The sequence below is a fragment of the Schistocerca serialis genome, chromosome 5 (assembly GCF_023864345.2).
Source record: "Schistocerca serialis cubense isolate TAMUIC-IGC-003099 chromosome 5, iqSchSeri2.2, whole genome shotgun sequence".
Classification (NCBI taxonomy): Eukaryota; Metazoa; Arthropoda; class Insecta; order Orthoptera; family Acrididae; genus Schistocerca; species Schistocerca serialis.
Window position 1 is genome coordinate 767,636,570 of NC_064642.1, and position 13,179 is coordinate 767,649,748.

The 13,179-nt window shown below is 42.0% G+C and overlaps 1 protein-coding gene across 1 annotated transcript in view; it reads left to right on the forward strand.

The window, feature by feature from the left end:
* The window catches only part of LOC126482218 (Down syndrome cell adhesion molecule-like protein Dscam2), a 172,481-nt gene that overhangs the window by 147,709 nt on the left and 11,593 nt on the right, over positions 1-13,179 (forward strand). The window contains exon 15 of the mRNA XM_050106197.1: positions 10,205-10,381. Coding sequence (XP_049962154.1) covers positions 10,205-10,381 — 177 coding nt within the window. The remainder of the gene's footprint in view (positions 1-10,204; positions 10,382-13,179) is intronic.

Sequence of the window (13,179 nt, forward strand, 5' to 3'; positions counted from 1 at the left end):
TCAATACAAGAAACACATCATAATTTTTTGCCCTCCCCCCCTCTGAATCTTGCCCAGACAATCTCACATCCAATATCAGTTTCTATCTCGGTAGGTTTGAGTTTCTTGTCTAATGCGGCAAATATGCCACCTCCAGTTACCTTTCCCTGACCATTTGCTATATGCTTAAATTTTCCCCAATGATCTCACTAGTGTCAACTTAATATTTTAACCAGCTTTCTGTGCCTAATATTACATGAGCTTCACAGTGTTTCGAACTCTGGCACTTTGTTGTGAAAATTTCGGCAGTTTATCATTAGGATTTTAATACTCGCACCTCTGGGAGGCATTTCTTTCAATCTTACAGTGATATTTCTGGGTTTTCTATAGCTATCATTATCTGGATTGGGTGAAGAGTTGCATAATGTGAAAAATCCTTGTGTGCACCCTACAACTCTAAACCCTGTGGAGCAAGGCTAGGAAATCACAGCTTAGCTTGTCGCAGAACCCTCAGAGTCTCTCATTCAAGCCTTCACTCGACAAAGAACCAGTGGGTCATGATCTGTTCTGTGGACAATGCTGCAGACTGTGAGCTTTATTGAAACTAAGTAAGCAGGTCTAGTATCCACAATCCTCTCTGATAGCTACTGGAATGATCCAGGTATGACTTCAGAATTTAGATGGCAGGCATTGTTTGTCTCAATGTGTGCTACAGTCTGCAGTTACTTACACCCTGTTCCTTCAGTTGCTGCCAGAATAACCTCTCCAACATACTGAATGAGGCCCCCAGGCATACAAACTGATTGCGACTGGTGTCCTTTCCTACCCCTTGCTGCCAACTCCCTAAGGAGTACCATCATTCACTGTACATTTGAACTGCTGCTGATAAATAGCCCCTAACCGTTTATGTTTGCCTCCTCTTGATGTGGGACAAAACAGGTTTCCCCAAAACAAATGAAGTTAGTCCCACTGGCTCAGTTTGAGTTTCAGAGAGAGACAGCACCTCACATTTGTGTGATACAGGGATCAGTGTTACTTTAAAAAGACCCACTATATGCATTTCAGTACCTGTAAAAAATTTCCTTCCAGCATGTGCATAACATATTAAGATATGCAAATTGAAGAGGTTGACTGTGTTAAATTTTTGGTATTACAACTTAAAGATAAATTCAGTTGGGAAGGGCATACTACAGAATTGCTGAGTGCCTAAACAAGTCTGTATTTGCTGCGAGAATGATGTCAGATGCAGGAGATGGATCAGATTCTGTGGTAACTTGTCAAGCTAAGCAAAAGTTTCTAACATGCAAAACTGTGTAATAAGGGTAATTTGTGGTGCAAATTCAAGAACATCATTAGAAACCTGTTCAAGGAAATTTGTGTTGTAATCACTGCTTGCAAGTATATTTATTTCTTAATGAAATTTATTGTAATATATATCTATTTTCAACCAATAGCCCAATGCATATTATCAGTACTAGGAATAAAAACAATCCACATACAAACTTAAAATCATTATCTTGGTCCAAAAAGGGGTCCCATATTCAGGAACACACATTTTCGCTAAATTGCCAGCAACCATTAAAAACTTGGTTTCAGATAAAGCACATTTTAAACACAGCTTGAATAACTTTTTGATAGGCAACTCCTTCTACTCTATATCTTAACAGGGACTGTTAGACCAGCTTAAGTAAAAATGTCTGTTAGATTTCAATTTTGTCAGCACTTGGGCATAAGTCAAGATTAGGTATTTGGTGTATGATAAATTTATTGAAAGTGCATAAATATGTTTCATTCTGACAGTGTATTAATTCTGTAAATATTAGCAGTTGCAGTTCACTGTGGTGTATTCACCTATTTTGACAATCTCCTGACAAATGACCAGTGTAGTGAGTATTATATTCAAATGTTTTATGTTTTCTATGTTATACTTTCTGACATGTTCCACAACTATGGAACCATCTCTTTTTTTGGTCTATGGAACGAAAACTGGATCAGATTTAATCCAATCCTGAGCATTCCTTGGTCCATGTGTACTCTGTACAGGTCACCTAAGCTCAACAGTGAAATGCCACTTACATTCAGGCAGACAGCTAATGATGGAACATGGAGTAACCAACTCATTCCCTGCCTGAGAACAGCAAATACAGTGGGGCTACATTATGCCTGGTGCAATATTTTACAGAACAGTAAAAATTTATGCCTGGTGCAGTATGTTACAGAATAGTAAGCAAATAACTTTATTCCGAGATTGCTGATTCTCTTTTAATTTATGAATCTGACACGCCACAGGTATTATCAGTATATTGCAGCCAAACATGAGATACTTTTTATGAGAACAGATAACTTGGCACAAGTTCTACCATTTCTCCTAAGTGTTTTCACGCTATGGTTATGAAGAAAGTTTGACAGTAGCATTATTTTATGATAAATATAGTCGATATATACTCCTATTGAAAGGGAAAAATAGTACGACATGATATGTCACTTATTCACAATTACTGCAAATCATGATCTCCTATATATTATAAAATTTGTTGTTCAGAACACTTGTAAACTGTGAAAACCTTTCAGACATCCCAAAAGGACTCTTCAAAAACTATGATGTTTGTTGTGTTAAATCTTCAAATTTAACACATATTTTTCGGACAACACAACAACACACATAAGTCACTGAGTAAGTGGACCTGTGAACAAGTCGGCATTCGATTAAACACTGAGTCTCAGTCTAGCGGCCGCTGCTCGGCTGGCCGCTTAGGTGGCGCAGCTGCTGCATGGCTGGCAGACAGCACCGCACGTAGAGGACGTGCGTAATTGCGCGGCGGCACTTTGAATAATCGGCGTGTCACAACATTTTTCCCCCCTTTGAAATGGTTGCACTGGTCTTGATGGAGGTGTCCTGGAGATGGCTAACGTCCATAGGCGTTGTTTGACTCGCCGTAAAGTCTTGAGGAGGAGGCTTCCCGTACGGACGGAAGTGTCCCCGATGATAACGGGTCGAGATGACAGGAGATGTAGGGGTCGAATCTGTTGGGGCCACATGCACCAATCTGCCCGTTGCGGCAAGTCCAGTTGATATGACAGGAGACATGGGCGATGTGTCGGCGTCCGTTGGAGGAGGAGGCGAGTAGATGTACTCTGACAGAGGATGGTCCTCCGGTTCCTGCATGGGCATGTCTCCTGGTGGCGTCCGTTCTGGTGCTGGCATCGCGATGACGGTGAGAGGGCTGCGTTGTGAGTATTGAGAGATGCCAAGATCCCGAGCATCAGGTAGAGCCAAAGATGGTGTGGCGGCATTCGGAACAGGCGTTGCTGGCACCCGAGGCCGAAGCTGGTTCGAATGACGCACTGCAACACCCGTGTCCATCTGGATTTCATACAGGCATCTGCCACGGTGTCGTAAGATGCGGCCCAGGCTCCATTTTGGCCGCCTGCCATATCCCCGTACCCAGACGAGGTCGTTGGCGGTGAACCGGCCAAGTGAAGGCACCCGCGGCCGTGAGGTGGGAGGCTGCAGAAGATGAAGTAGCGTGCGGGGCTGTCGGCCATGTAAGAGCTCAGCCAGGCTGTCATCGCCCATGAGGGTGACACGGTAAGATGCCAGGAACTGGAGAAGCGCATCATCAGCAGCAGAAGAAGTTTCCGCATCTGAGCCTTAAATGTGCGGACCAGTCGTTCAGCCTCACCGGTGGATTGTGGATGGAACGGCGGGGCCGTGACATGCGTAACCCCATGACGAGCACAAAAATCCGCAAAGTCAGAAGAGGCAAATTGCGGACCATTATCAGTAACAAGAGTAGAGGGGAGGCCTTCCAAAGAAAAACTGCGGGCGAGAGCACTGGTGGTTGCCGTGATGGTAGGTGACGTGCAACGGACAATGAAAGGAAAGTTAGAGTAGGCGTCAATTACAAGGAGCCAATAAGTACCTAAAAAGGGTCCCGCAAAGTCAGCATGAATATGCTCCCAGGGCTTCTCAGACGAAGGCCACGGTGACAAAGATGACTTCGGGGCAGCGGCCTGTGACGCACAAGGGCCGCAGGCAGTGACCATGTGTGCGATTTCAGAGTCGATGCCAGGCCAGTACACATGACGGCATGCCAGAGATTTTGTGCGAGACACACCCCAGTGCCCCTGGTGAAGGAGGCGCAAGACTGAAGCATGCAAAGACGCAGGTACCACAACACGCAGTGAAGCATTGTCAGTGGAGAGGAGGATAACACCATCCCTAGCCGTGAGGCGGTAGCGCAAAGTGTAGTAGTTCCGCAACGGATCAGAAGTCTTAGCGGATGGGCGATCGGGCCAACCCTTCTGAATACAGCGTAAAACCCGGGAGAGGGTAGGGTCAGAACCCGTAGCAGCCGCCAGCCTGTCCTCAGTGATGGGGAACCCGTCCACAACCCGCTGCTCGGCAACATCCAGGTGGAAACACAAAAGTTTGTCCCTATCGAATGCCTGATCCAGACCCATGGGAAGTCAAGACAAAGCATCAGCATTCGCATGTTGAGCCATTGGCCGGAAATGAATCTCATAATTGAAACGGGACAAGTAAAGAGCCCAACGCTGGAGGCGGTGTGCAGCCTTGTCGGGAAGTGACGTTGATGGATGAAACAAGGAAACAAGTGGTTTGTGATCCGTAACAAGATGAAATTTTGAGTCATAGAGAAAAACACCAAACTTACGAAGAGCATAAATGATGGCCAAAGCTTCTTTCTCAATTTGAGAATACTTTTGTTGCGCATCCGTGAGCGTTTTGGAGGCATAAGCGATGGGTTGTTCCGAACCGTCAGAAAAACGGTGCACAAGGACTGCACCGACCCCGTATTGAGAGGCGTCTGTGGCAAGAACAAGATATTGGCCAGGTCGATAAGTAGCCAGGCATGGGGCCTGTTTCAGCATAGTCTTTAATTTCTGGAAAGCTGCGTCACATGACGCGGACCAGTGAAAAGGCACGTTTTTATGCAACAGGCGATGCAACGGCTGAGCCACCGACGCCGCAGATGGTAAAAACTTGTGATAGTATGCTATTTTCCCCAAGAAGGCCTGCAGTTCCTTAACAGATGTAGGGCAAGGAAGGGCATCGATCGCAGCAACAGTGTGTTGAAGTGGACGAATACCATCCTGAGAGAGTTGAAACCCCAAGTACGTGATAGATGCCTGAAAAAATTGTGATTTCTGAAAATTACACTTAAGACCGCCAGTCTGTAAGACATTAAAAAGTGTACGGAGATTTTGAAGATGTTCTTCAGTGGTGGAGCCAGTGACAACTATGTCGTCCATGTAATTGATACACCCCGGGACAGGGAGCAATAATTGTTCCAAGAATCACTGAAAAAGAGCAGGGGCGCTAGCAACCCCGAATGGCAAGCGTTGGTATTGATAGAGGCCGAAAGGCGTGTTAAGGACCAGAAACTGCCGGGAAGCAGCATCGAGAGGAAGTTGATGATAAGCTTCCGACAGGTCAATTTTAGAAAAATACTGTCCTCCAGCGAGTTTAGTGAACAGTTCTTCGGGACGGGGCATAGGGTAAGTGTCGATGAGGCATTGAGCATTTACAGTAGCTTTGAAATCACCACAGAGACGAATATCACCATTGGGCTTAGCAACTACAACGACAGGAGAGGACCACTCACTGGAAGTGACAGGAAGCAAGACCCCTGAAGCAGTGAGACGATCTAACTCCCATTTTACCTGATCACGAAGGGCCACAGGAATGGGCCGAGCCCGAAAAACTTAGGCCGAGCAGTAGATTTGAGCGTGATATGAGCTTCAAAGTCGTTTGCACGGCCTAACCCAGGAGAAAAAAGGGACGAAAATGTCGTCGACAAGGAATCCAGTTGAGCATAAGGAATAGCGTCAGAGACAATATTGACAGAGTCATCTATGGAAAACCCAAAAACGCGAAAGGCATCGAAACCAAAAAGATTTTCTGCGTTGCTCTGGTCGACCACAAATATGGGAACAGTGCGAACAACGGATTTGTAAGATACCTCAGCATTAAACTGTCCCAAGAGAGAAATCTTCTGTTTATTGTACGTCCATCATTGCCGAGTGACAGGGGACAGGAGTGGAGAACCCAGCTGAAGATACGTCTGAGAATTAATTATAGTGGCAGCAGAACCGGTATCCACTTGCATGCAAACATCTCGACCAAGGATTTTGACAGTGAGGAATAACTTCCCTGAAAGGGAAGAAGTGCAATTGACAGACAACACAGAATCAGAATCAACGTCATGTTCATGAACATCGTGTATGCGGTCGGATTTACAAACGGAAGACACATGACCTTTCTTTTTGCAGTTGTGACACACAGCCCAACGTTGGGGACAATCCTCGCATGAATGTTTCGTAAAACACTGTGGACATGAAGGAAGTTGTCGGGGATTTTGCTGCAGTTTCTTAGTGGGTTGTTTACGGCTAGGCCGAGGCTGCGCGTGGGAGCGTACTGCGGCCACGTCGGCCGGCGGGGATGCGCCGCACGCGTCGTCAACAGCGCACAGAGGTTGTATTTCCCCAACGTCACCCCACGCTTCTATTTGCGCCCCAGCGGCGCGAGAAATTTCAAAAGACTGCGCAATGGAGAGAACTTCATCTAGAGTCGGATTCGCCAACTGAAGGGCACGTTGCCGAACTTCTTTGTCGGGCGCCGACCGGATAATAGCATCCCGTACCATGGAATCGGCATAGGATTCTTTGTGAACGTCAGTAACAAATTGACACTTTCGACTGAGGCCGTGAAGTTCAGCAGCCCAAGCGCGATAGGACTGATTGGGTTGTTTTTGACAACGATAAAAGGCAACACGAGAGGCTACCACATGCATTTGCTTTTGAAAATAGACAGACAGAAGGGAGCACATTTCAGCAAAGGACAAAGACGCAGGATCCTTCAAAGGAGCCAGTTGTGACAACAACCGATACATTTGAGGTGAAATCCAGGAAAGGAACAGAGACTTACATGGTTGTTCGTCCGTGACATGAAATGCCAAGAAGTGCTGTCAAAGACGTTTTTCATAATCAGACCAGTCTTCCGCCGTCTCGTCATAAGGTGGAAAAGGAGGTACAGCCAACGACGAGAAACGCCCCGCATTTGACGCCGCGACGAAATTGCGAATCGCCGCTGTTAGAAGCGTTTGCTGTTCAAGGAGATTTTGCAAGAGCTGCTCGACAGTAGCCATGGAACCCTGTGAGTCAATGATGAAAAGAAAAAATCCCATCCTCAGCGCCAATTGCTAAATCTTCAAATTTAACACATATATTTCGGACAACACAACAACACATATAAGTCACTGAGTAAGTGGACCTGTGAACAAGTCGGCATTCGATTAAACACTGAGTCTCAGTCTAGCGGCCGCTGCTCGGCTGGCCGCTTAGGTGGCGCAGCTGCTGCATGGCTGGCAGACAGCGCCGCACGTAGAGGACGTGCATAATTGCGCGGCGGCACTTTGAATAATCGGCGAGTCACAACAGTTGAAGACATAAGTATACTGATAAAAGGCACTCGCACACTGAGTGGCCAAAAGCTATGGGAAAGATCTGGATGTTACGTTAATAGTGAGTCGCTCCTCTGCTGCTGAAGCTTGTGTGGTGCATTTGTCTTCTTGCAATCCTAATAGAATTGTGTTCCAGATGTCCCACATCCAAATCTGTGGTTATCTGACTCACAGAAGAATACCAATTGTAGATTGCCTAAGATGCATTTTTTTATTTTGTTTATTTATTTATTGCATTCCATGGGATTGTGTGAACCAAAGCTACTTTGCTGCAGAACAAGTCAGCATGATATTTGCTGAGTGCTGATTAGAAAATTTACAAATAAAATAATTTTGAAACAAGAAAAAATTGTTAGAGAGAATATGAATAAATAACACATTACAGAGAAAAGTTCTCACGTACTGTGAGAAACTGCTGTCCAGAATAGGACTGAGTCACAAGGAAACCTTCCAACTTAGATTTTAATACATGGGGGTTTATCACTCAGTTTTTTCAGTTCTGGCTAGAAGCCTATTGATTCCAGCTAGTATCCACTGGATGAAATTTGTAGTTTCTTCTAAATGATTCAATATTTTCAACAACAAATATCATGCTGGGGAATTTATGTACAGGTTTGGTAAAGTCTGAATACCAAGACATCTGAACAGTGCGCAAAGTTCGCGAAGTGACACCAGAGATCAGTACTTTTTTTAAAGTTAAGAATATTCTTGCTGAGTGCACAGAGTTGCCCCAAAATATAACACTGAGATAGTGGACATCATTCCTATGGTGGAGATTTGGTTTCTGCATAAGAATTCTGAAAGCCACATGCTGATGTTAGTGACTACTCTATTAGCTTCATCATTTATATTAGGTTCCACATCTCTCAGAGTAATAATGCTGTGATAAGCATTTGTCAGGCAATTGTCATCTTCCTGTGCTGCAGTTTATGTGTGGGAAACATTGTCTCTGCAATATTGAAGATCCACCGTAGATACTGTTGATGTTGGAAACCCAAATTCTTGTGTGACCTTCCATATGCTACAACTTTTGTGTTTCGTACCAATTACCATTGTTTATTCAAAGCAGTTAACAGGAGACAGCCTGCCATATTCATTACACAACTATGTATAACAGACTTTTCAGATATGAATATAATAGAGAGAAACATTCCACATGGGAAAAATATATATAAAAACAAAGATGCTGTAACTTACCAAACGAGAAAGCATTGGTTGTTGATAGGCACAATAAAAAAACACACACACAAATTTCAAGCTTTCGCAACCCAAGGTTGCTTCATCAGGAAAGAGGGAAGGAGAGGGAAAGACAAAAGAGCTCTTTGGATTTACATATGTCTGCCTGTGTCTGTGTATGTGCAGATGGATATGCGTGTGTGTGTGTGTGTGTGTGTGTGTGTGTGAGAGTGTATACCTGTCCTTTTTCCCCCTAAGGTAAGTCTTTCTGCTCCCGAGATTGGATTTACTCCTTACCCTCTCCCTTAAAACCCACATCCTTTTGTATTTCCCTCTCCTTCCCTCTTTCCTGATGAAGCAACCTTGAGTTCCGAAAGCTTGAAATTTGTGTGTGTGTGTTTGTGTGTTTTTTATTGTGCCTATCAACAACACACACTTTCTCGTTTGGTAAGTTACAGCATCTTTGTTTTTAAATAGACTTTTTGGATATTGTGTCTACACTTGTGCCGTATGCCACATCCAGCAGCAATGTTCAGGCATCACACACAGCACATGAAATGAAACAACCCATCCCATGACCAATGAACACTGAGCTCATTATGCAGTTCCAAACAAATAAGAGTTAAATATATATAACAGAAGTAAAGATCAGTTGGCATACCAAACATTTTGTAGAAGCCGTTTCAGAGACCTAGGGATTCTTACACTTATGTACCAACACATTTACTCCTTATTGGCCCTTGTTTTAATAACAAGAGTGAATTTAGTATGAACTGTGTAATTTGAAACCACAGTATTATAAGTCAAACTGATTTCCATTTAGGCTACATATCCCTATGTATGATTCAGAATGGAACTTTAACTCTGGTGCCAAAGTCTATAACCAATAGAGATTAAGCAGACCATTGAAAACTCCCAAATGTTAAAAAAAAATTCATTATCCATTATTACTATAATTTATCAGCATATTTGGACTCAGTGATGTAACTTCAGCATATCTATAATGTTTGTATGGAACACATCTTGACTTTTTTAGTATGTAGACAGCAGACAGTGTTATTTGCAAGTGGACATAAATACTTTGTTAGAATTGTTAGGTGAAAACTGCAGCTGAGTGCCTTAAGAGGAGCTGCAGTGGCTTTTCCCAGGGTAGCTGTTTCGCTCATTTATAAAATAAAGTAACCTAGAAGCAATTCACATAATTAAGAGTATTCAGATTAACATTAGTCATAACTCACTGTTATTATTCATTACACAAGTAACCTACAGTGGCTGCATCTGTCTGTTAATGTATGTCATGACCTGTTTCAAATCCGAGAAGACTCTCCTTCATTATAGGAATTATGGTAGATGATTTGTGAATGAAAGAATGAATTAATGGAATCTTGTTTTAAAAAAGTATCAGCTGTGAAGGAAATTTAATAGGCTAAATACAATCTTACAAATCAGCTGTTCTTTAGTGTACTCATTGCACTGCATTTATTTTTGAAAGGGTGCTCTTTTTGATAGTTTCTTCTTTAATTTCTTAAGTATATTTAATATGCAGGTACATCTCTCTGTTGCAGAAATTGTTCAACCAGAGCTCATTAGACATAGAGGTTATAGGAGTAAGAATTTCTATAAAGAACTTGGCGCCATAATTCCCATCACTGTTGTTGCATTAACTGGGATTATTTGTGGAATAGGAATGTTGCTGTATTTTAGACGAAGGAAACAGAATAACACAGGTGTCAAGTGTGAAGGTAAGTTTTTTTTTTTTTTTTTTTTTTTGCATGCATTGTAAACCAAGAAAATCTTTCTGCTGTTCTCACTGTGTGTGAAATATAGTTTCTGTTTACATGTCACATAAATCTATACAAAAAGCTCACATCTACTAAAATTTTACACAATAATATAACTGTAAAAGAAAATATTTTGGAATGTTATGTTACTTTTCATGCCCTTTGAAACTTCAATTTCTGCCCTCACATTTTGAAATGAGAAAATGATTTTTTTCTTTTTTTTGGGGGGGGGGGGGGGGGGGGGTTGTGAAATAAGCAGAATCATGGTAGACATGATACAAGCAACTATAATAATTAGCTTAAAACAATATGTCATGCTGTTCTTCAGACTCAGAAAAAATAAACATATCTTGTCCTAATAATCCCATTATAAATATAAACTTCCAGAAAAGTAGAGCAAGAAAACAGCATGTCAACAAAAATGTATAAACCCAGATTGCAGATTAATAGTACATTTCAGGCAGCAGAAGGTTAGTGTTTATAGCTTTTCTTATCATAAAGAGAGCTGTTATGGTGCTCGGCATAAAGTCAAATGGTCACACCAGACCGTTCCAACATTTCAACATAGTATATGTTCATAATCTATATCTAATCCATACTCTGTAAAGCCATTGTGAAGTGCGTGTCAGAGGATACTTTTCATTGTACCATATATGAGAATGACTGCTTAGATATCTTAGGGCATGCAGTAATTAGTATAACATTTTCTTTGTGATCCATATGTATAGCAGGCTGGTATATATTCCAAGATGCCTTACATAATATTGGGTCATGAAACTTTGTAAGTAAGGTTTTACAGGATAATAGTGTCCATCTTCTAGCATCTGTCAGTTCTGATTATTAATCATTACCATGGTGTTTTCCCATGGGTCACACGAACCTGTGACCATTTGTGCTGTCCTTTTTTGTATATGTTCAATACCACTTGTTACTCCTATTTGGTACCAGTCCTATTAACTTGAATAAAATCCTAGAATGGGTCACACAAGTGTTTTGTAAGCACTTTCCATTGCAGATTTATTGCATTTTCCTAGTATTCCACCAATGAACCTAGTGTGCCACCTGCTTCGACAGCGACTGAAAGTAGTTAAAAAACTGAAACCACCAAGACGGCAATTGAAATTGCAAGCGTGACTGTTTAGGTTAGACTTAGAATCATGGGTGCGTGTTAAGTTGTAATTGGATCTGTTTATCCATCAACAACCAAACTCAGCCACAGGTGTAACAAAAAACTTTAAGAGAAAACCTTCAGTTCACTGGAATGAGTGTTCCCCAGTTGTACTATCATTATTGGAGGAGATGTAAATCTTCCACAGTCTATCGGGGTAATTACAGGGCATCCAGCGAAGGGGTTCCTGATCTCCAAATTCAGTATCTTGGAACCTAAGATCAATAGATTACTGCAACAGAAGGTATGCATTGTACAAAAGATATAAGAATTTTATACAGAAGTTACACAGAAGTCTCAGATAGTCTGAAAAGTTGCTAACAGATGACACTGTATGCTCTGCAGTTTGTACTATATCAACATGTATATTTAAACTTATCCTCTGCAAGCAGTCTTTGCAATCACATCACAATCTTTTTGAAATGTGCGCCTCTTGCAGTACACAGATAGTGCAAATGAACAATGAAATTTGCCGTTGCAAATCCACCCCTGCTCCAGTAATTATGCAATAATTGATGGATTTCCTTAGATTTTGCTGAATAATTCCAGAAACTGTGGTGACACCTCCGGGAGTAGCTACTGTTTTCCTGTGGCCAACATTCTCTTGTAGATGATCAGCCACATTGCCTATCTGTTGGAATTTGGTGAAGAGCTTGCAAATGATTATTGCATCAGTTCCGTTTGGAACATTAAATCGTGTTTGGAACATACGCCTTGTTTCTGTAGGACTGTGTTATAACCTGTGGTATTCCAGTGCCAGGGAAGAAAAAGTTGTTCAATGTAGTTCATTATTTCAACCTCTTCCTTTGGTACACTAACCTCCTTTTATATTTCAGCAGTGGAACTGATTGGTCTGAGCCACAGTGCACTGTTTATAGGCACTACATATTTTGATTACAGTGCCATATGTTAGTAGCTTTTCAAATTATTTCAAAATTTCTATATAACTTCTGTATCAAATACTTACACCTTTAACAATAAACATACTGTTTGTTGCACTCGTCTATTGATATTAGTTTTCAAGGCATTAAATTTTGAAATCAGGGACTCCTTTGCTGGACACCCTATAGTGTTTTGCAGGTGATGGCTGTGACATGAACTCCTGAAAAATAATATTAAATGCTTCCTCTGTAAGCTAGTTGGAACAAATTATTTGGAACATTACTTTTGATGGAAATATATTAGATCAAATTGCAACAAATGGACTTGACACCTCTTTCAGAATGCCAATTTTGAAATAGGTGTCAGTGACCATGAAGCAGATGTAATAACAATGATTACTAAAGCACAAAGGGCACCTAAAACAAGAAAGATGATTTACATGTTCAGTAAGCTAGACAAAGAGGTAATTATGTCATTTAGAAGAGACTCAGAACTTTTCCCTCTTGGCACGAGCATAGGTGAATTGTGGGTCAAGTTTAAACAAATGCAGTGGATACATATGTACCTAGTAGACCAGTTCATGATGGGAGGGAAATTCAATTTTAGGAGTGGTGTTCCATTGCCCACTGTAACTTCACATCAACCTAGTCCATCCCTATGCCACTCCCAATCCCAGCCCAATCCCTGTGGAAAACCCAGGTACAAGGCC